Raw genomic sequence first — 24,859 nt, 5'->3', positions numbered from 1 at the left:
CTCTGGACTTGCACTTGTGCTTGTTCATCTGTTCCATTTGTTCATAAACCAAAACTTTTCCTTCTTCCTAGCTAAACCTATCAACCATGCTTTTATTCGCATTCACTCAACTTTCTCCTTTCATATACACCGCCAAACTCAGTCATGGTTATTTTAGCTTCATCAATGCCACCCCCCAACAAAAAATAAAAAAATAAAAACCTAATGAACATCGATCCACATCTTCAGCCATCTCATTTCCCCTTTCAATCCATATTTCTACCCTGCTTTGACTGCATCCAGTTGCACTAACTAATTCTCAGTTGCCATACTTGAAAATATTACAAACAAAATATGATCAGGGACCTGGAGAAGATATATGATAGGGTTGATGGAGATGCTTTGTGCAAGGTCTTAAGAATATATGGCAAGGGAGGAAAAATGCTAGTAGTGGTGAGAAGCTTTTATCAAAAGTGTAAGGCTTGTGGACAATTAAGAGGAAAGGAGAGCAAATGGTTTCAAATGAAGGTTGGTCTGTGGTAGGGGTGCATGACCTTACATCACCATGGTTGTTAAATTTATTGATGGTTGGGGTAGCGAGGGAAGTAAATGCTAGTCTTGGAGATAGGGGCGAGTATGCAATTGTTGGTGGGGATAAGAGGGCCTGAGAAATGAGTCGGTTGCTGTTTGCTGACGATACAGCACTGGTGGCAGATTCGAGTGAGAAACTACAAAAGTTGGTGACCGAGTAATGGAAGAATATGTGGAATGATAACGTTAAGTGAATGTGAATAAAATCAAGGTTATTAATTTCAGCAGGGTTGAGGGACATGTTAGGTGGGGCATGAGTGAATGGATAAAAGTTGGAGAAAGTGCAGTGTTTTAGATTCCCGGGAGTGGACTTGGTAGCAAATGGAACCGCTATAGGTAAAACTGCATAGAGGAGGGTGGATGTGTTGGAAATTAAATGTTTGAGGACAATATGTGGTGTGAGGTGGTTTGGTCGAGTAAGTAATGAAAGGGTAAGAGATACATGGTAATAAAAAGACTGTGGTTGAGATAGCTGAAGAGGGTGTGCTGAAATGGATCAGACAAATGGAGAGAATGAGTGAGGAGAGGATGACAAAGGATAAATGTGTCTATAGTGGGAGACCAAATTGGAAATGGAAGGATGGAGTGAAAAAGATTGAGCAACCAGGGCCTAAATATACCAGGATGGTGAAGGGCATGCATAGGAGAGTTAATTGGAATGATGTGGTATAATGGGGTTGATGTGCTACATGTGGACTGAACCAGGGCAAGTGAAGTGTCTAAGGTAAACTATGGATAGGTCTGTTGGGCTTGGTTGTGGATAAGAAGTTGTGGTCTGAGTGTATTACATATGCCAGGTAGAGAATAGATGTGCCTTTTCTTTGTTTTCTTCCTGGTACTACCTTGCTATAACGGGAAACAGCAACCAAGTGAAAGATAAGAAATCCATTAAAGTAAAACAGGGTTATCGTATAAAGACAAATGTGGACAATATATTTCACTTCTTGGTAGGAAAGAAATTACCATGAAAAACCCATCGAAGCTTTGATAATTTACTAGCATTACAAAATTCCAAGCACTTTGAAATAAGTCACCACAAGGCACAAATTCTTAAATCTATGTAGTTAAAATATTTCATCACTTAAATGAAAACATCAATTCTTGCATTATCTTGATAAAAGAACCTAAAACTAAAAATACACCTTTATTCTTGAATATCAAATTATTGCAAACATACAAACATTACAGCTCGGATTTAGTACATCATATAAAGTTAATGCAAATAATGAGTTGATTCAAAGTAAAAAGCAAATCATAAATAAAGTACACAATATTAAAAAGTGAAGAAAGCAGAAAAGATTTCTGTAATGCTGTTGTTTTCAATATAAAAGAAATATTTTCTTATAACTCCATTGCTGAAAACTACAAAAAAATAATAAAAAACAAGAGAATATCAGATGTTATCCGTCAAGTTGGTGGTGGTGATCTTGCAACTCAAAATGGATTATCCATCAGAGGACGAAGAATGTTGAGCCTCAGGCTTCACAGATATATTTATTTATATTTTGCAATGAATTCTTTAACTTTCTCCTCATTTGCCCCAGAGAAGGAGTCGAGCTGTGAAGAAAAATAGGGATTTGCATTGTCAATTTATACATGTAGATAAATGTATTTTCTTTTATAATGACAAACATAGCCATCCGATGTAATATTAAGTTGAGTAAGAAAAACAATAACGAAATTTTAGACCTCAACCCTGAAGATACAAAGGTTAAAAAGAGGAGGGAATGAAGGGAGAGTTCCACAACTTTGCTGATCAAGAGATGAATATATAACAAATATTAATCCTGATGTGGCTGTTCTTCAATCACTAACGTAATCACCAAATTATGATCATGTACAAGCCTTGGTGACAGAGGCATATGAATACAAGAGTAACTCAAAATAATACCAGAAGAACTTGGAGAGGGAAAGAACATTACACTGAACAGAGGGGGATGGCTAAAGAACAGTAGTTTCTGAGGCAATGCCTGGAGAATTAATGAAGTGTAAGGTTTTTGATAACCTCAGGCTACGAAAGAGATCCATGAAGAGTCACTTGTAAAAAAAAATATATATATGCAAAGTGAGAGGGTTAGGGAAAATTATCTGGTAAACAGAGAAGAGGTAGTAAAAGCTTTGCGGAAGATGAAAGCCGGCAAGACAGCAGGTTTGGATGGTATTGCAGTGGAATTTATTGAAAAAAGGGGGTGACTGTATTGTTGACTGGTTGGTAAGGTTATTTAATGTATGTATGATTCATGGTGAGGTGCCTGAGGGTTTGGTGGAATGTGTGCATAGTGCCATTGTATAAAGGCAAAGGGGATAAGAGCGAGGGCTCAAATTACAAAGGTATAAGTTTGTTGAGTATTCCTAGGAAATTATATGGGAGGGTATTGATTGAGAGGGTGAAGGCATGTACATAGCATCAGATTGTGGAAGAGCAGTGTGGTTTCAGAAGTGGTAGAAGATGTGTAGATCAGGTGTTTGCTTTGAAGAATGTATGTGAGAAATACTTAGAAAAGCAAATGGATTTGTATGTAGCATTTATGGATCTGGAGAAGGCATATAATAGAGTTGATAGAGATGCTCTGTGGAAGGTATTAAGAATATATGGTGTGTGAGGCAAGTTGTTAGAAGCAGTGAAAAGTTTTTATCGAGGATGTAAGGCACGTGTACGTGTAGGAAGAGAGGAAAGTGATTGGTTCTCAGTGAATGTAGGTTTGCGGCAGGGGTGTGTGATGTCTCCATGGTTGTTTAATTTGTTTATGGATGGGGTTGTTAGGGAGGTGAATGCAAGAGTTTTGGAAAGAGAGGCAAGTATGAAGTCTGTTGGGGATGAGAGAGCTTGGGAAGTGAGTCAGTTGTTGTTTGCTGATGATACAGCGCTGGTGGCTGATTCATGTGAGAAACTGCAGAAGCTGGTGACTGAGTTTGGTAAAGTGTGTGAAAGAAGAAAGTTAAGAGTAAATGTGAATAAGAGCAAGGTTATTAGGTACAGTAGGGTTGAGGGTCAAGTCAATTGGGAGGTAAGTTTGAATGGAGAAAAACTGGAGGAAGTAAAGTGTTTTAGATATCTGGGAGTGGATCTGGCAGCGGATGGAACCATGGTAGCAGAAGTGGATCATAGGGTGGGGGAGGGGGCGAAAATCCTGGGAGCCTTGAAGAATGTGTGGAAGTCGAGAACATTATCTCGGAAAGCAAAAATGGGTGTGTTTGAAGGAATAGTAGTTCCAACAATGTTGTATGGTTGCGAGGCGTGGGCTATGGATAGAGTTGTGCGCAGGAGGATGGATGTGCTGGGAATGAGATGTATGAGCACAGTAAGTGGTGTGAGGTGGTTTGATCGAGTAAGTAATGTAAGGGTAAGAGAGATGTGTTGAGAGAGCAGAAGAGGGTGTTTTGAAATGGTTTGGGCACATGGAGAGAATGAGTGAGGAAAGATTGACCAAGAGGATATATGTGTCGGAGGTGGAGGGAACGAGGAGAAGTGGGAGACCAAATTGGAGGGGGAAAGATGGAGTGAAAAAGATTTTGTGTGATCGGGGCCTGAACATGCAGGAGGGTGAAAGGAGGGCAAGGAATAGAGTGAATTGGATCGATGTGGTATATCGGGGTTGACGTGCTGTCAGTGGATTGAATCAGGGCATGTGAAGCGTCTGGGGTAAACCATGGAAAGCTGGGTAGGTATGTATATTTGCGTGTGTGGACGTATGTATATACATGTGTATGGGGGTGGGTTGGGCCATTTCTTTCATCTGTTTCCTTGCGCTACCTCGCAAATGCGGGAGACAGTGACAAAGAAAAAAAAAAAAAAAAAAAAAAAAAAAAAAAATATATATATATATATCCCTGCGGATAGGGGAGAAAGAATACTTCCCACGTATTCCCTGCGTGTCGTAGAAGGCGACTAAATGGGGAGGGAGTGGGTGGCTGGAAATCCTCCCCTCTTGTTTTTTTTTTTCCCAAAAGAAGGAACAGAGAAGGGGCCCAGGTGAGGATATTCCCTCTAAGGCCCAGTCCTCTGTTCTTAACGCTACCTCGCTAATGCGGGAAATGGCGAATAGTGTGAAAGAAGATATATATATATATATATATATATATATATATTATTTATATATTTTTTTTATTATACTTTGTCGCTGTCTCCCGCGTTTGCGAGGTAGCGCAAGGAAACAGACGAAAGAAATGGCCCAACCCTCCCCCATACACATGTATATACATACGTCCACACACGCAAATATACATACCTACACAGCTTTCCATGGTTTACCCCAGACGCTCCACATGCCTTGATTCAATATATATGTATGGATCTGGAGAAGGCATATGATAGATGCTCTGTGGAAGGTATTAAGAATATATGGTGTGGCAGGCAAGTTGTTAGAAGCAGTGAAAAGTTTTTATCGAGGATGTAAGCCATGTGTACATGTAGGAAGAGAAGAAAGTGATTGGTTCTCAGTGAATGTAGGTTTGCGGCAGGGGTGTGTGATGTCTCCATGGTTGTATAATTTGTTTATGGATGGGGTTGTTAGGGAGGTGAATGCAAGAGTTTTGGAAAGAGGGGCAAATATGCAGTCTGTTGTGGATGAGAGAGCTCGGGAAGCAAGTCAGTTGTTGTTCGCTGATGATACAGCGCTGGTGGCTGATTCATGTGAGAAACTGCAGAAGCTGGTGACTGAGTTTGGTAAAGTGTGTGTGAGAAGAAAGCTGAGTAAATGTGAAAAAGAGCAAGGTTATTAGGTACAGTAGGGTTGAGGGACAAGTCAATTGGGAGGTAAGTTGGAATGGAGAAAAACTGGAGGAAGTGTTTTAGATATCTAGGAGTGGATTTGGCAGCGGATGGAACCATGGGAGCGAGTCATAGGGTGGGGGAGGGGGCAAAAGTTCTGGGAGCGTTGAAAAATGTGTGGAAGGCGAGAACGTTATCTTGGAAAGCAAAAATGAGTATGTTTCAAGGAATAGTGGTTCGAACAATGTTATGTGGTTGCGAGGTATGGGCTATAGATACGAGTTGTGCAGAGGAGGGTGGATGTGCTGCAAATGAGATGTATGAGGACAATACGTGGTGCGAGGTGGTTTGATCGCGTAAGTAATGAAAGGGTAAGAGAGATGTGTGGTAATAAAAAGAGTGTGGTTGAGAGAGTAGAAGAGGGTGTTTTGAAATGGTTTGGTCACATGGAGAGAACGAGAGAGGAGAGATTGACAAAGAGGATACATGTGTCAGAGGTGGAGGGAACTAGAAGTGGAAAGATGGAGTGAAAAAGATTTTGAGTGATCAGGGCTTGAACATGCAGGAGGGTGAAAGGACTGCTAGGGTAGCACTAGGAAAAGACAATAAAGGCCACATTCGTTCACACTCAGTCTCTAGATGTCATGTATAATGCACTGAAACCACAGCTCCCTTTGCACATCTAGGCCCCACAGAACTTTCCATTGTTTACCCCAGACACTTCACGTGCCCTGGTTCAATCCATTGACAGCACGTCGACCCCAGTATACTACATCATTCCAATTCACTCTATTCCTTGCACGTCTTTCACTCTCCTGCATGTTTAGGCCCCGATCAATCAACATCCTTTTCACTCCATCTTTCCACCTCCAATTTGGTTTCCCACTTCTCCTCGTTCCCTACACTTCTGATATATACATCCTCTATGTCAATCTTTCGTCACTCATTCTCTTCATGTGACTAAACCATTTCAAAACACCATCTTTTGCTCTTTCAACCACACTCTTTTTATTACCACACATCTCTCTTACCCTTTCATTACTTATTCGATCAAACCACCTCACACCACATATTGTCTTCAAACATCTCATTTCCAACACATCCACCCTCCTCTGCATAACTTTATCTATAGCCCACGCCTCGCATCCATATAACATTGTCGGAACCACTAATTCTTCAAACATACCCATTTTTGCTTTCCAACATTCTCGCCTTCCGCACATTTTTCAACGCTCCCAGAACTTTTGCCCCCTCCCACACCCTATGACTCACTTCCAGTTCCATGGTTCCATCTGCTGCCAAATCCACTCCGAGATATCTAAAACATTTCACTTCCTCCAGTTTTTCTCAATTCAAACGTACCTCCCAATTGACTTGTCCCTCAACCCTACTGTACCAAATAACCTTACTCTTACTTACATCTACTCTCGGCTTTCTTCTTTCACACACTTTACCAAACTCAAGTCACCAGTTTCTGCAGTTTCTCATTCGAATCAGCCACCAGTGCTGTACCATCAGTGAACAACTGACTCACTTCCCAAGCTCTCTCATCCACAATAGACTTCATACTTGCTCCTCTTTCCAAAACTCTTGCATTCACCTTCCTAACAACCCCATCCATAAAAAAATTAAACAACCATTGAGACATCATGCACCCCTGCCGCAAACCAACATTCACTGAGAACCAATCACTTTCCTCTCTTCCTACACGTACACATGCCTTACATCCTTGATAAAAACTTTTCATTGCTTCTAACAACTTGCCTCCCACATCATATATTCTTAATACCTTCCACAGAGTATCTTTATCAACTATCATATGCCTTCTCCAGATCCATAAATGCTACATACAAATCCATTTGCTTTTCTAAGTATTTCTCACATACATTCTTCAAAGCAAACACCTGATCCACACATCCTCTACCACTTCTGAAACCACAATGCTCTTCCCCAATCTCATGGTCTGTAAATGCCTTCACCCTTTCAATCAATACCCTCCCACATAATTTCCCAGGAATACACTACAAACTTATATCTCTGTAATTTGAGCACTCACCTTTATCCCCTTTGCCTCTGTACAATGGCACTATACAAGCATTCCGCCAATCCTCAGGCATCTCACCTTGAGTCGTACATACATTAAATAACCTTACCAACCAGTCAACAGCACAGTCACCCCCTTTTTTAATAAATTCCACTGCAATACCATCCAAACCCACCACCTTGCCGGCTTTCATCTTACATAAGGCTTTTACTACCTCTTCTATGCTTACCAAATCATCTCCCTAACCCTTTCACTTAGCACACCACCTCAACCAAAACACCCTATATCTGCCACTCTATCATCAAACACATTCAACAAACCTTCAAAATACTCACTCAATCTCCTTCTCACATCACCACTACTTGTTATCACCTCCCCATTAGTCCCCTTCACTGATGTTCCCATTTTGTTACCTTGTCATATGCACTTTATTTACCCCCTTTTTATTCTCCCTAAAATTTAATGATACTGTCTCACCCCCAACGCTCATTTCTTCTCTTTTTCACCTCTCAGCACATGAACATCCAAAAGTCTCTTTCACACGCCTAACAATTAACACGTAATCCACTAATGCTCTCTGGCCATCTTCCATACGTATACTTATCTATATCTCTCTTTTTAAACCAGGTAATCCCAATCACCAGTCCTTTTTCACCACACAAATCTACAAGCTCTTCACCATTTCCATTTATAACGCTGAACACCCCACGTACACCAATTATTCCCTCAACTGCCACATCACTCACCTCTGCATTCAAATCACCCATCATTATAACCCGGTCTTGCATCAGAACTACTAACACACTCACTCAGCTGCTCCCAATACATCAAAACTACTAACACACTCATTCAACTGCTCCTAAAACACTTGCTACTTGCTTCTCATGATCTTTCTTCTCAAGCCTAAGTGCATTATGTACCAATAATCACCCATCTCTCTCCATCCACTTTCAGTTTTACCCATATCAATCTAGTCTAGAGTTAACTTTCTTACACTCTATCACATACTCCCACCATTCCTGTTTCAGGAGTAGTGCTACCCCTTCCCTTGCCCTTGTCCTCTCAACAACCCCTGACTTTACTCCCAAGACATTCCCAAACCACTCTTCCCCTTTACCCTTGAGCTTCATTTCACTCATAGCCGGAACATGCAGGTTCCTTTCCTCAAACAAATTACCCATCTCTCCTTTTCTCTCATCATGGTTACATCCACACACATTTAGACACCCCAATCTGAGCCTTCGAGGAGGATGAGCACTCCCCCATGTGACTCCTTCCGTTTCCCCTTTTAGAAAGTTAAAATACAAGGAGGGGAGGGTTTCCAGCCTCCCGCCTCCATCCCCTTTAGTCGCCTTCTACAACACGTGAAGAATGTGTGGGAAGTATTATTTCTCCCGTATATATATATATATATATATATATATATATATATATATATATATATATATATATATATATATATTTTTTTTTTTTTTTTTGCTTTGTCGCTGTCTCCCGCGTTTGCGAGGTAGCGCAAGGAAACAGACGAAAGAAATGGCCCAACCCACCCGCATACACATGTATATACATACACGTCCACACACGCAAATATACATACCTACACAGCTTTCCATGGTTTACCCCAGACGCTTCATATGCCCTGAATTCAATCCACTGACAGCACGTCAACCCCGGTATACCACATCGATCCAATTCACTCTATTCCTTGCCCTCCTTTCACCCTCCTGCATGTTCAGGCCCCAATCACACAAAATCCTTTTCACTCCATCTTTCCACCTCCAATTTGGTCTCCCACTTCTCCTCGTTCCCTCCACCTCCGACACATATATCCTCTTGGTCAATCTTTCCGCACTCATTCTGTCCATGTGCCCAAACCATTTCAAAACACCCTCTTCCGCTCTCTCAACCATGCTTTTTTTTATTTCCACACATCTCTCTTACCCTTACGTTACTTACTCGATCAAACCACCTCACACCACACATTGTCCTCAAACATCTCATTTCCAGCACATCCATCCGCCTGCGCACAACTCTATCCATAGCCCACGCCTTGCAACCATACAACATTGTTGGAACCACTATATATATATATATATATATATATATATATATATATATATATATATATATATATATATATATCGCTGATGATACAGCGCTGGTGGCGGATTCATGTGAGAAACTGCAGAAGCTGGTGACGGAGTTTGGTAAAGTGTGTGGAAGAAGAAAGTTAAGAGTAAATGTCAATAAGAGCAAGGTTATTAGGTACAGTAGGGTTGAGGGTCAAGTCAATTGGGAGGTGAGTTTGAATGGTGAGAGGCTGGAGGAAGTGAAGTGTTTTAGATATCTGGGAGTGGATCTGTCAGCGGATGGAACCATGGAAGCGGAAGTGGATCATAGGGTGGGGGAGGGGGGCGAAAATTTTGGGAGCCTTGAAAAATGTGTGGAAGTCAAGAACATTATCCCGGAAAGCAAAAATGGGTATGTTTGAAGGAATAGTAGTTCCAACAATGTTGTATGGTTGCGAGGCGTGGGCTATGGATAGAGTTGTGCGCAGGAGGATGGATGTGCTGGAAATGAGATGTTTGAGGACAATGTGTGGTGTGAGGTGGTTTGATCGAGTAAGTAACGTAAGGGTAAGAGAGATGTGTGGAAATAAAAAGAGCGTGGTTGAGAGAGCAGAAGAGGGTGTTTTGAAATGGTTTGGGCACATGGAGAGAATGAGTGAGGAAAGATTGACCAAGAGGATATATGTGTCGGAGGTGGAGGGAACGAGGAGAAGAGGGAGACCAAATTGGAGGTGGAAAGATGGAGTGAAAAGGATTTTGTGTGATCGGGGCCTGAACATGCAGGAGGGTGAAAGGAGGGCAAGGAATAGAGTGAATTGGAGCGATGTGGTATACAGGGGTTGACGTGCTGTCAGTGGATTGAATCAAGGCATGTGAAGCGTCTGGGGTAAACCATGGAAAGCTGTGTAGGTATGTATATTTGCGTGTGTGGACGTGTGTATGTACATGTGTATGGGGGGGGTTGGGCCATTTCTTTCGTCTGTTTCCTTGCGCTACCTCGCAAACGCGGGAGACAGCGACAAAGTATAAAAAAAAAAAAAAAAAAAAAAAATATATCTGCCACTCTATCATCAAACACATTCAACAAACCTTCAAAATACTCACTCCATCTCCTTCTCACATCACCACTACTTGTTATCACCTCCCCATTTGCGCCCTTCACTGAAGTTCCCATTTGCTCCCTTGTCTTACGCACTTTATTTACCTCCTTCCAGAACATCTTTTTATTCTCCCTAAAATTTAATGATACTCTCTCACCCCAACTCTCATTTGCCCTTTTTTTCACCTCTTGCACCTTTCTCTTGACCTCCTGTCTCTTTCTTTTATACATCTCCCACTCAATTTCATTTTTTCCCTGCAAAAATCGTCCAAATGCCTCTCTCTTCTCTTTCACTAATACTCTTACTTCTTCATCCCACCACTCACTACCCTTTCTAATCAACCCACCTCCCACTCTTCTCATGCCACAAGCATCTTTTGCGCAATCCATCGCTGATTCCCTAAATACATCCCATTCCTCCCCCACTCCCCTTACTTCCATTGTTCTCACCTTTTTCCATTCTGTACTCAGTCTCTCCTGGTACTTCCTCACACAAGTCTCCTTCCCAAGCTCACTTACTCTCACCACCCTCTTCACCCCAACATTCACTCTTCTTTTCTGAAAACCCATACAAATCTTCACCTTAGCCTCCACAAGATAATGATCAGACATCCCTCCAGTTGCACCTCTCAGCACATTAACATCCAAAAGTCTCTCTTTCGCGCGCCTGTCAATTAACACGTAATCCAATAACGCTCTCTGGCCATCTCTCCTACTTACATAAGTATACTTATGTATATCTCGCTTTTTAAACCAGGTATTCCCAATCATCAGTCCTTTTTCAGCACATAAATCTACAAGCTCTTCACCATTTCCATTTACAACACTGAACCCCCCATGTATACCAATTATTCCCTCAACTGCCACATTACTCACCTTTGCATTCAAATCACCCATCACTATAACCCGGTCTGGTGCATCAAAACCACTAACACACTCATATATAGGGTGTTTTGGTCGAGGTGGTGTGCAAAGTGAGAGGGTTAGGGAAAATGATTTGGTAAACAGAGAAGAGGTAGTAAAAGCTTTGCGGAAGATGAAAGCCAGCAAGGCAGCAGGTTTGGATGGTATTGCAGTGGAATTTATTAAAAAAGGGGGTGACTGTATTGTTGGCTGGTTGGTAAGGTTATTCAATGTATGTATGACTCATGGTGAGGTGCCTGAGGATTGGCAGAATGCGTGCATAGTGCCATTGTACAAAGGCAAAGGGGATAAGAGTGAGTGCTCAAATTACAGAGGTATAAGTTTGTTGAGTATTCCTGGTAAATTATATGGGAGGGTATTGATTGAGAGGGTGAAGGCATGTACAGAGCATCAGATTGGGGAAGAGCAGTGTGGTTTCAGAAGTGGTAGAGGATGTGTGGATCAGGTGTTTGCTTTGAAGAATGTATGTGAGAAATACTTAGAAAAGCAAATGGATTTGTATGTAGCATTTATGGATCTGGAGAAGGCATATGATAGAGTTGATAGAGATGCTCTGTGGAAGGTATTAAGAATATATGGTGTGGGAGGCAAGTTGTTAGAAGCAGTGAAAAGTTTTTATTGAGGATGTAAGGCATGTGTACGTGTAGGAAGAGAGGAAAGTGATTGGTTCTCAGTGAATGTAGGTTTGCGGCAGGGGTGTGTGATGTCTCCATGGTTGTTTAATTTGTTTATGGATGGGGTTGTTAGGGAGGTAAATGCAAGAGTCCTGGAAAGAGGGGCAAGTATGAAGTCTGTTGGGGATGAGAGAGCTTGGGAAGTGAGTCAGTTGTTGTTCGCTGATGATACAGCGCTGGTGGCTGATTCATGTGAGAAACTGCAGAAGCTGGTGACTGAGTTTGGTAAAGTGTGTGGAAGAAGAAAGTTAAGAGTAAATGTGAATAAGAGCAAGGTTATTAGGTACAGTAGGGTTGAGGGTCAAGTCAATTGGGAGGTGAGTTTGAATGGAGAAAAACTGGAGGAAGTGAAGTGTTTTAGATATCTGGGAGTGGATCTGTCAGCGGATGGAACCATGGAAGCGGAAGTGGATCATAGGGTGGGGGAGGGGGCGAAAATTTTGGGAGCCTTGAAAAATGTGTGGAAGTCGAGAACATTATCTCGGAAAGCAAAAATGGGTATGTTTGAAGGAATAGTGGTTCCAACAATGTTGTATGGTTGCGAGGCGTGGGCTATGGATAGAGATGTGCGCAGGAGGATGGATGTGCTGGAAATGAGATGTTTGAGGAAAATGTGTGGTGTGAGGTGGTTTGATCGAGTAAGTAACGTAAGGGTAAGAGAGATGTGTGGAAATAAAAAGAGCGTGGTTGAGAGAGCAGAAGAGGGTGTTTTGAAATGGTTTGGGCACATGGAGAGAATGAGTGAGGAAAGATTGACCAAGAGGATATATGTGTCGGAGGTGGAGGGAACGAGAAGTGGGAGACCAAATTGGAGATGGAAAGATGGAGTGAAAAAGATTTTGTGTGATCGGGGCCTGAACATGCAGGAGGGTGAAAGGAGGGCAAGGAATAGAGTGAATTGGAGCGATGTGGTATACAGGGGTTGACATGCTGTCAGTGGATTGAATCAAGGCATGTGAAGCGTCTGGGGTAAACCATGGAAAGCTGTGTAGGTATGTATATTTGCGTGTGTGGACGTGTGTATATACATGTGTATGGGGGTGGGTTGGGCCATTTCTTTCGTCTGTTTCCTTGCGCTACCTCGCAAACGCGGGAGACAGCAAAAAAAAAAAAAAAAAAGTTATCCCTGGGGATAGGGGATTAAGAATACTTCCCACGTATTCCCTGCGTGTCGTAGAAGGCGACTAAAAGCGGAGGGAGCGGGTGGCTGGAAATCCTCCCCTCTCGTTTTTTTTTTTTTTTTAATTTTCCAAAAGAAGGAACAGAGGGGGCCAGGTGAGATATTCCAAAAAAGGCCCAGTCCTCTGTTCTTAACGCTACCTCGCTAACACGGGAAATGGCGAATAGTTTAAAAGAAAAAAGAAATATATATATGTACACAAGTGGATGTGCCATTCTTCATCTGCTTCCTGGCGCTACCTCACTGACATGGGAAACAGCAACTGAGTATGATAAATAAATCATGGAAAGGTGTGTGTGGAGCCTGGATGTGAAGCTGTGGTTTCAGTGCATTACACATGATAACTGCAGAATGAGTGTGGCCTTTCTGTCTGTATTCCTGGTGCTGCCTTGCTGAAGCAGGGGATAGCGATGCAGTTTTCCTGTGGGGTGGGGTAGGAATAGAAATGGATGAAAACAAGGAAGTATGAATATGTACATACGTATGTATGTAATATCTGCATATGTTTATGTATGTATATGTTGATATGTATATGTGCGTATGTGGGCATTTATGTATATACATGTGCATACAAGTGGATGGGCCATTCTTCATCTGTATCCTGGATTGACCTCACTGACACAGGAAACAACGATTATGTATAATAAATAAATAAATACATGTTTGAGGAAAGAAACCCGGATGTTCTGGCTCCAAGTGAGATGAAGCTCAAGGGTAAAGGGGAAGAGTGGTTTGGTAAAGTCTTGGGAGTTAAGTCATGGGTCGGTGAGAAAACAGGAGCTAAAGAAGGAATAGCAATACTCCTGAAGCAGGAGGTCTAGGAGTATGTGATAGAGTGCAAGAAGGTAAATTCTAGATTGATGTGGGCAAGACTGAAAGTGAATGGAGAGAGATGGGCAATTATTGGTGCCTATGCATTGGGTCAAGAGAAGAAAGATCATGAAAGGAAAGTGTTCTGGAGGCAGTCGGACAAGTGTATTAACAGCTTTGATGCGCGAGACCATGTTATAGTGATGGGTGATTTAAATGCGAAGGCGAGTAATATGGCAGTTGAGGGTGTAATTGGTGTACATGGGGTGTTCAATGTTGTAAATGGAAATGGTGAAGAGCTTGTGGATTTGTGTGCTGAAAAAGGACTGGTGATTGGGAATACATGTTTTAAAAGGAGAGATACATAAGTATACTTACGTGAGTAGGAGAGATGGTCAAGGGGCATTATTGGATTAGGTGTTTATTGGTAGGCGTGTAAGAGAGCGACTTTTGGATGTTAATGTGTGGAGATGGGCACCTGGAGGGATGTCTGATCACTATCTTGTGGAGGCGAAGGTGAAGATCTGTAGAGGCTTTCAGAAAAGGATAGAGAATGTTGGGGAGAAGTGAGTGGCGAGAGTAAGTGAGCTTGGAAAGGAGACTTGCGTATAGAGGTATCAGGAAAGATTGAGTGCAGAATGGCAAAAGGTGAGAGCAAATGACATGGGGGGGAGTGGGTTAGGAATGGTATGTATTTAGGGAAGCAGTGATGGCCAACACAAAAGATGCATGTGGTATGAGAAAGGTGGGAGGTGGGCAGATTAGAAAGGGTAGCAAGTGGTGGGATGAAGAAGTAAGATTGTTAGCGAGAGAAAAGAGAAGCATTTGGACAATATTTGCAGGGAAGTAGTGCAGATGACTGGGAGATGTATAAAAGAAAGCAGCAAGAGGGCAAGAGAAAGGTGCATGAGAGTATCATTAAATCTTAAGGAGAATAAGATATTTTGGAAGGAGGTAAATAACATGCATAAGAAAACAAATTCAAATGTTACCTTCTGACCACTCTTCATGAAAAGAAATGTAGGCATACATGAGATTTGGTACTCTGCAGCCACCTCCTCACACTCATCTACATCTACCTTCAGGAAAACCACTTCAGACATATCTTCACTGAGTTTCTGAAAAAAAAAAAATCTTCAACTAACATTTAAGTAATGGCTGGCAATTAACTGGTTATTGCTGCCTATGGAAGAAATAACATCATATGTCGCCTGGCTCCCACTGTATGGTAGGTAATCTATCAACTGACTGTAGTTACTCATGAACACTTTGAATAAAATATCCGATACTCAAACGAAAAAATATATTTCATGCGAAAGGCACTGCCTGTGTCCTGTTCATCACTAATATAAAATGCTAAGCTGTAGCTAAACCAAGTCAGTTTTGGTAGGTTGCTAAACAGATGCAAACCTGCAGTATTCAATCTGGCATGTAAATGTACTTCACAGACTACTTGATATAAAGTGATAAGGATATCATTTTTGTGGAAGGTCTGAATGATTTATGGTCTGGAAGGAAAGCTGGTAGAAGTAGTGAGGAGTTTTAATCATGTTATATAATGCATGTGTGCAAGTAAGAAGAGAAGAGATCAAGAGGATCCAAGTGAAGGTGGATCTGCAGCAAGAGTGTGTGACGTCAACATGGCTCTTTAATTTGTTTTTGGGAGATAAACGAGTCTTGGAGAGAGGAATAAGCAAGGAGTCTGTAGGGGATGAGGGGGCCTGGGAAGTATATTGCTTGCTGATGACACAGCACTGGTGGCAGATTCAAGTAAGCAATTGCAGAAGTCGGTTTGATGACAGTTTGTGTGTGTGATAGAAGGATACCAAGAGTAAATGTGAATAAACACAAGGTTATTACATTTAGCAGGGTTGAGGAAGAGGTTAGTTTTTATACGAGTTTGAATGGAGAAAAACTGAAGGAAGTGTAGTGCTTTGGATACCTGGGAGTGGACATAGCAGCAAATGGAACCATGGAAGCAGAAGTGAATCAGTTGAGGGGGTGAAGGTTCTGATAGTACTGATGAATGTATGAAAAGAGAGATCATTATCTGGGAGGGTAAGATTAGGCATATTTTTAAGGTACAGTAGAACAAAAATGTTACATGAATAAGTCATGGGCTATGAGGACATGCAGAGGAGGGTGGATGTGTTGAAAATTAAATTTTTGCAGTCACTGTGTGGTGTGAGGTAACCTGATCAATTAAGTTATCAAAGGGTTAGAGAAAAATGTGGTAAACGGTATATGGTCAAGAAAGCTGAGGAAGGTGTGCTGAAATGGTACTGACATGAAGAGAAAGAGTGGGGCAAGGTTAATAGAGAGGATGTTGTGTGTGTCAGAAGTCTAAGAACAAAAAGGGGATCCCAAATTGGAGATGGAAATTTGGATTGAAAAAGGCTCCGAGTGATCGGGGTGTAATAATGCAGGAGGGTGAAAGGCACGAATGGAATAGAGTGAAGTGGAATGATGAGGTAAACTGGGGTTGATGCAATGTCAATGGACTGAGCCAGGGGATGTGAAGTGGCTGGGATAAACCATGGAATGGTCTGTGAACCCTGGTTGTGGATAGGGAACTGTGGTTTTGGTACAGTACAAAAGACAAAGTGGTTGTTAGCAAATGTGACCCTTCTGCTTTTTCCTGATGCTACCTTGCTATAGCAAGAAATGGTGATACAGAAATAAAAATATGCATTCAAAACAAAAGGATACTGATACATTGGTTACAATGCATTACCCCAGAGAATTGTGTGCTCTAACAATGAAAGTGAGTTGGTCAATGTCAACCTGGTACCAGTTGCTGACTGGCTGAGGGCAGGCCAGTAATGAGAAAGCTGCTGTAATCATGTCTGGGTGTTCTGCAAAGGGTGGGTGAAGGGTGATGTCTTACCAGAAATCACAATGAGCTGAAGGTCCTGACCCATTAATTCCCAAGGAATGTATTCCAAGCTCACAGAAAACACTAAAGATGGAAGAAACATTGCTTTTAGTATTGGTATCATGATGTACAGATAATCAAAAATTTACACAAGGTACATCTCAAATATGAAATGCCAAGGACCTGGGCATTGCCAAAATGTTTCATTTTTCCGAATTTCTAGGCATATAAAGAAAAATTGCTGTGCATTTAGTCCACCAATATATCAATCATCTTGTTTAGGTCTTCTCATACCAGGTAGATCATATACACAAAGTAATAATACCTGTATTGCAAATCTTAAAAATAATACATAAAAAAACCCACTGATTTCTGGTATCATGAATTCCATCTAGATTTTTATTGGTGAATCTGTACCAGAATGACAATCTATGGGTATGGAAACACAAAGGACTAGTTTAATCTTCTGAAAAATGAGTAAAAAATAAAACATTTTAAATTCTTTTTATCTTACTTCTGATCGGCAGCAGAACTGCACAATTAGATGGTTAAGAAAATATACATCTAGGTACTCTTGACAAAAAGATTCCATACAAGAGAAGAGGATAATCTTCCAAAAAAGGCTTCAAGTTCAACACTTTGAACTAAACTTCAGGACAATAATCACAGAAGATACATACCTCAAGCTTTGGAGCTATCACTTTGCACGGGCCACACCAAGTGGCATAAAAGTCGACTATTACTAGCTTATCACCAGCTTCAGCCAGTTGCTTGTTAAAATCCTCCTGAGGGAATGAAAAGGATTATACTTTACAAAACAGCAAAGATAAAGAGTTTATCAAAAACACAACACAAGTCTCACACAAGTCTCCTTCCCAAGCTCACTTACTCTCACCACCCTCTTCACCCCAACATTCTCTCTTCTTTTCTGAAAACCTCTACAAATCTTCACCTTCACCTCCACAAGATAATGATCAAACAACCCTCCAGTTGCACCTCTCAGCACATTAACATCCAAAAGTCTCTCTTTGGGGTGCCTATCAATTAACACATAATCCAATAAGGCTCTCTGGCCATCTCTCCTACTTACACATGTATACTTATGTATATCACTTTTTTAAACCAGGTATTCCCAATCACCAGTCCTTTTTCAGCACAGAAATCTACAAGCTCTTCACCATTTCCATTTACAACATTGAACACCCCTTGTACACCAATTATTCCCTCAACTGCCACATTATTCACCTTTGCATTCAAATCACCAATTACTATAACCCGGTCTCGTGCATCAAAACACATTCACTCAGCTGCTCCCAAAACACTTGCCTCTCATGATCTTTCTTCTCATGACCAGGTGCATATGCACCAATAATCACCCATCTCTCTCCATCAACTTTCAGTTTTACCCATTTCAATCTAGAGTTTACTTTCTTACACTCTATCACATACTCACACCATTCCTGTTTCAAGAGTAGTGCTACTCCTTCCCTTGCTCTTGTCTTCTAACCCCTGACTTTACTCCCAAGACATACCCAAACTACTCTTCCCCTTTACCCGTGAGCTTCATTTCACTCAGAGCCAAAACATCCAGGTTCCTTTCCTCAAACATGCTACCTATCTCTCCTTTTTTCTCATCTTAGTTACATCCACACATGTTTAGACACCCCAATATGAGCCTTCGAGGAGGATGAGCACTTCCCGCGTGACTCCTTCTGTTTCCCCGTTTAGAAAGTTAAAATACTAGGAGGGGAGGGTTTCTAGCCTCCTGCTCCCGCCCCCTTTAGTCGCCTTCTACGACACAAGAGGAATGCATGGGAAGTATTCTTCCTCCCCTATCCCCAGGGATTGGTGTGAAAGGGAAACTACCTGTGACATGGTGGAAGAATGAGTGGAATGGTGTATGACGGCGAGGCATACAAGGATGGGGATTAATGGATACTCTTTTGTTGAGACCAACCTCTTGATGCGAGTTCTCAGAGAGAAAGGGCATTAGAAATATAGAAAGATTGATAAATAAAATAACCCACCATATTTCTTACTAGACTATTCCACTGGATACACACAAAAACAAGTACAAATCTCACATACATTTACTGTACAAACAAGTAATTATAACGGGGCAATGATATTAAAAGCTCTTTTAAAACAACTCTGGGCCTGCTTCAAGACACAGAACAGAGTAATGTTCTATATCATAAGTCTACATTGGTATTTGAGATTTTTAATGCCAGGTAATGTGGAATGGTCAAAATAGTTAGTCTAATAAATCTAATGTCTGTAGTTGGTATATCAAAGAAAACTATATGGTAAAAAACTATATTTTTTTTTAAAATTAGCATGCAAGTTGATATCTATTTAGATTTTCAAAAAGCATTCAATACAGTTCCAGGTCAAAGGCTGTACTTAAATGGTTACGATAATGGATGACCAGCCATAAAAAGTGTACAGGTTAATGGTAAAATCTGTGAATGGTTAGATATAACAAGTAATGTGCCACAGGAATGAGTCCAGCAACCGGTTCTCAGTAATTTTCCAGTTTATAGAATCCACATTTCTAGACAATTCAATAACATTTTCTGAAATACACTGTTATGTGCAGAGGTGATTTAGGGGTTGGGATTTTAGGTGTGGTACCAGCAACTGCATCAATTCTGAGTTTTCATGAAGTGGGCAGGGTTTTGAAGAACATGGAAAATGGGGAGTAAAAACACTTGAAATCAATACTATATTATTTTTGCATTTAAGGCATTTTCACTGAAAGCTCAAACAGGAAATGAACAACATCTCGGTCGCTTTCTAAAGTCTTCACTACACACAAGGATAGAAAAGTAATCGACCTGAAGATGGTTGACCAATAACAGTCACCTAGCATTTGTTCATATTCTTACTTATTTATCTATTTTGCCTTGTCACTGTCTCCCACGTTACCGAGGTAGTGCAAGGAAACAGACGAAAGAATGGCCCAACCCACCCACATACACATGTATATACATACACGTCCACACATGCATATATACATATCTATACATCTCAGCGTATACACATATATACACATACAGACATACAGATATATACACATGTACATAATTCATACTGTCTGCCTTTATTAATCCCATCGTCACCCCGCCACACATGAAATAACAACCCCCTCCCCCCTCATGTGCATGAGGTAACGCTAGGAAAAAACAAAGGCCACTTTCGTTCACACTCAGTCTCTGACTGTCGTGTAATAGTGCACTGAAACCACAGCTCCCTTTCCACATCCAGGCCCCACAAAACTTTCCATGGTTTACCCCAGACGCTTCACAAGCCCGGGTTCAATCCATCAACAGCACGTCGACCCCGGTATACCACATCGTTCCAATTCACTCTATTCCTTAAATGTCTTTCACCCTCCTGCATGTTCAGGTCCCGATCACCAAAAATCTTTTTCACTCCATCCCTCCACCTCCAATTGGGACTCCCACTTCTCCTCGTTCCCTCCACCTCTGACACATATATCCTCTTGGTCAATCTTTCCTCACTCATTCTCTCCATGTGACCAAAACATTTAAAAACACCCTCTTCTGCTCTCTCAACCACACTCCTTTTATTACCACACATCCCTCTTACCCTATTAGTACTTACTCAATCAAACTAACTCACACCACATATTGTCCTCACACATCTCATTTCCAGCACATCCACCCTCCTCCGCACAACTCTATCCATAGCCCACGCCTTGCAACCATATAACATTGTTGGAACCACTTTCCTTCACACATACCCATTTTTGCTTTCCAAGATAATGTCCTCGACTTCCACACATTCTTCAAAGCTCCCAGAACTTTCATTCCCTCCCCCACCATATGATTCACTTCCGCTTCCATGGTTCCATCCGCTGCCAAGTCCACTCCCAGATATCTAAAACACCTCACTTCCTCCAGTTTTTCTCCATTAAAACTTACCTCCCAATGGACTTGTCCCTCAACCCTACTGTACCTAATAAACTTGCTCTTATTCACATTTACTCTCAGCTTTCTTCTTTCACACACTTTACCAAACTCGGTCACCAGCTTCTGCAGTTTCTCACATGAATCAGCAACCAGCGCTGTATCATCAGTGAACAACAACTGACTCACTTCCCAAGCTCTCTCATCCACAACAGACTGCATACTTGCCCCTCTTTCCAAAACTCTTGCATTCGCCTCCCTGACAACCCCATCCATAAACAAGTTAAACAACCATGAAGACATCACACACCCCTGCCGCAAACCTATATTCACTGAGAACCAATCACTTTCCTCTCTTCCTACACGTACACAAGCCTTACATCCTCGATAAAAACTTTTCACTGCTTCTACTAACTTGCCTCCCACACCATATATTCTTGATACCTTCCACAGAGCATCTCTGTCAACTCTATCATATGCCTTCTCCAGATCCATAAATGCTACATACAAATCCATTTGCTTTTCAAAGTATTTCTCACATACATTCTTCAAAACAAACACCTGATCCACACATACTTTACCACTTCTGAAACCACACTGCTCTTCCCCAATCTGATGCTCTGTACATGCCTTCACCCTCTCAATCAATACCCTCCCATATAATTTCTATAGGGCTTTATTCCATTCACATTTACAAAACAAGTGATGGTGTCAAAAACAAGAAACATTCCTGTAGTGTGTAGAAATACCTATCACTATCATTCATGCATTCCAGTGAATGATGCCATGCCTTATAAGGGTGAACGCGATCTAATCCGAGTTTTGCAAATGTGCTGTGGGAGTTTGTTGTACAAGTTAATTTAGGGCTTGAATTATTGCTTATGAGATCTTTCCCACACAGGATAAGATTCTATCTCTGTAGACAGACATCTGAACCCACTGTTTACACTACCAACCAAATGGAAGAAAATGAAAGAGATGAGTGGAACACCAAGCTTTTCATAATATGTGATAATATCAAGATCTTTGTAAATGCAAAGAATATATGAAAATATCGAAATCTTCATAATTGCAAACTTTAAACATTTCCCTGTTCCTAATGATCAGACCACTAAAAAGTTAAATGTAAAAAGATAATTTTAAAGGAACTAAAACAAAAGCCAAAACTCTTATATCATTCTTTACAGTAGCAACAAGGATTCCATTAGAGAAAAAGTAAGAAATCAAACCTAAAAAGTGGCATCTATTCTAGACTTAAACCCAGTTCTCTTTCTCATATATATATCTATGATGCAGATAATGGGCTGCACTGTAACATATGTAAATTTGCAGATGATCCACACTTCGGAAATAATTCTACAACAGAAACTGAATGGACTTATCCAAGAAGTGGCAAACAAATTCTGCTATAGTTAAGAGCAAAGTTTTAAATATCTTAAGCAAAATTGAATAGGCAAGCTACAATATGAATCTATTGAGCTACAAAGGGTAAATGAGGAAAAAGACTTGGATGTAACAATTTCTGGTGACAAAGACAAGTAAGCAGTAAAATGGGTAAACTCTGGTACGCCCCTATCTTGAGTACTGCATTATTTTCGTCACCCATCTTTGGGAAAGACAGACAAATGGTGAGAGTACAAAAGCTAGTTACCATGATGATTTCCAGCTTGAGAAACAAATCCTATTAGAACCAACTAAACACATCAAATCTATTTGCCTTAAAAAGGAGGTTAAGATGTTCAAATACAAATATACAGTATCATTTAAGGCTTTGCTAACCTCAATCTCACAAGCTACTTCAGGGCAGATTCATTTGATTTCACTCGAGTCATAAATATAAAATTGTGCACGTTTTACCTAAAATGACGTGAAGTGTTTTTCTACACCTAGAATGTTATCAAACAGAATAATTTACCAATCAGAGAAATTGAAAGCAACACCATACATAAACTTATGCAAAAACTTGAAAAATATTTTGCTTCAAATACACAACTGACATTATTTGCACCTCTGATGTAAGATCGGTAGGGCTTTCTGCTCCCATAACATTATGAGCTTCTGTTCTCTTCCATTCTCAAAAACAGCCTCGTTATAACCCACTAGTCTATTTCTGTGAGAATTCAGTGGCATTCAGTTAAAGTTCATTGTTGCAAACAAATTATTTCTTTATATTCATCCTGGGTATTTCTGATTTCCCCCATCAGTTTTCCTAATACTGATGTTAGGGTAAAGGATACCAGACACTTCATCCCTTTCCGGTTCATCACCTAACATTAGCAGACACTAGTACACGTAACTAAATGAACCCTAACCTAACAATGTAACCTAAGGAAGGGGACGGAATATTAGTCTGAGCCAAGGTGGCTAACCTAGATCAAATGCTTCCAAACTATTAGAGGGTACAAAGTTACTTTTACGCCACCTTCCCTTATCCTCTAGTCATCCTGTTTTCATTCCACCACGGTTCTATGCCATGAGATGTGAGGCCAAAAAGGGCATGAAAGATGAGTGGTGGAAAGTTTTGTTGGTTTTCTGCATTTAAGCCCTTATGCTCCTTTACTCGCTCCTTGATAAACTTAAATAAATATACATAAATATATATTCCCAGGCCCCCTTTTGGACCCCCGAGTCCGGGTACGATGTACCCCTTGCACCCTCCGTCTCATAGGCCGTGTGGTTAAGCTCCATGCCAATGAACTTGGAAAACAAATCCCGATGTTGAAAAATCCAACACCCAAGGTTGTAATAGCAAGACCAAACGTTGCAGTGACTATGCTCTAAGAGTAGAAGCCATCTGACCAGCTGTCAAAGGTGGACCACTTAAGTACAATCCACACTGATAATCAGCAAACTGGCCTTTAAAGAGAAAGCTGTATTTTCGCTTCCCTTTGACTACGTTGGTGCACGTAATGACTCTCATTATTGCACGTATATGCCCTGTATACAGCTTATGTGATAAAGATGTATTAGAATCAATAGTCCAACTCTGATAAAACACCAACAATACATCAGTTACGTAACCTCTACATTGAGGTTCGAGCAAAAAGCTCAAACAGAAACATTACGTTGACATGTACAGGATCGAGCAGCATTTACAGCATTCTACATAACAAATACAGGCAGAAGCTTAAAACCTCTAAGGTAATGAAAAGCCGCCCTTTTTATATAAATATATATATAAAAACTTCACCGGCCGTTCTTACCAAATTCCATCTACTGTTTGCTAACGACAGCAACAGCCACCTGATCCTCACTAAATCAATAAGGCAATTCTTCAACAGTTCGTTCGGCTTAACTCTGAAACCCTATGGAACAGGTTCTTTTACTACTGTGGAATGTGAGCGAGCACAGGCCCAGCGCGCTTCATCACGTGTAACGTCAAACATCTACAGTTAACAATCAATATCTTTATCAACATACTTCGTTTCTTTACAGTTGAACGGGAGGAAAGTTTCATACCTTACTGGTAACCGAGTAAACCATCTTGGTGGTGTGACGACAAAAGTGCACTGAAGTTCAGAACTGTGTAGCGACGTTACTGGTCACCAGCGGCTCAACTGACGCACTGAGGTAGAGTAGCTTGCGGCGGGCACCTTGCCGAGCCGACCCTGAACCAAACACGGACCATTAACATGGTAATCAAAGACTAAGCGACAGGACTAAAGTTGCTACTACAGGAATTTTTCTTAATATTTAAGCGTGATGATTCATCAAAAAAAAATCAATCATTATGCTGAGAATTTTGTACCGTGGATACAAATGGCTTTTCCCTTATACAAAACTAATGTTTTTGTTGTTTGTTGGGTTCTACGGCCCGCGACCTATGAGGAAGGTCATTAGGCCTGCAACTCTACTTAATATGTGATTGAAATCATCCCTAATTACCAAATCTATAATAAAACTAGAAAAAAATAAAAGAGTATAATTTTGATATTATGACAGAAATAGAATATAATTAAAAATGAATAATG

At 40.9% G+C, this 24,859-nt stretch overlaps 1 protein-coding gene across 1 annotated transcript; it reads right to left on the bottom strand.

Annotated features, from left to right (window-relative positions):
• Positions 1–1,548: 1,548 nt before the first annotated feature.
• On the bottom strand, positions 1,549–24,514 carry Trx2 (Thioredoxin 2). Its single transcript, XM_071667822.1, has 4 exons — positions 24,348–24,514; positions 17,637–17,741; positions 15,074–15,199; positions 1,549–2,127 (listed from the first exon to the last, which is right to left on the bottom strand). Exons 1-4 carry the CDS (start codon positions 24,369–24,371, stop codon positions 2,065–2,067), a joined length of 318 nt encoding a protein of 105 aa, XP_071523923.1. The 5' UTR covers positions 24,372–24,514; the 3' UTR covers positions 1,549–2,064.
• Positions 24,515–24,859: the final 345 nt, after the last annotated feature.

This window comes from Panulirus ornatus, chromosome 12 (genome assembly GCF_036320965.1).
Source record: "Panulirus ornatus isolate Po-2019 chromosome 12, ASM3632096v1, whole genome shotgun sequence".
NCBI classification, from domain to species: domain Eukaryota; kingdom Metazoa; phylum Arthropoda; class Malacostraca; order Decapoda; family Palinuridae; genus Panulirus; species Panulirus ornatus.
This window is presented reverse-complemented; position numbering and strand designations above follow the sequence as displayed.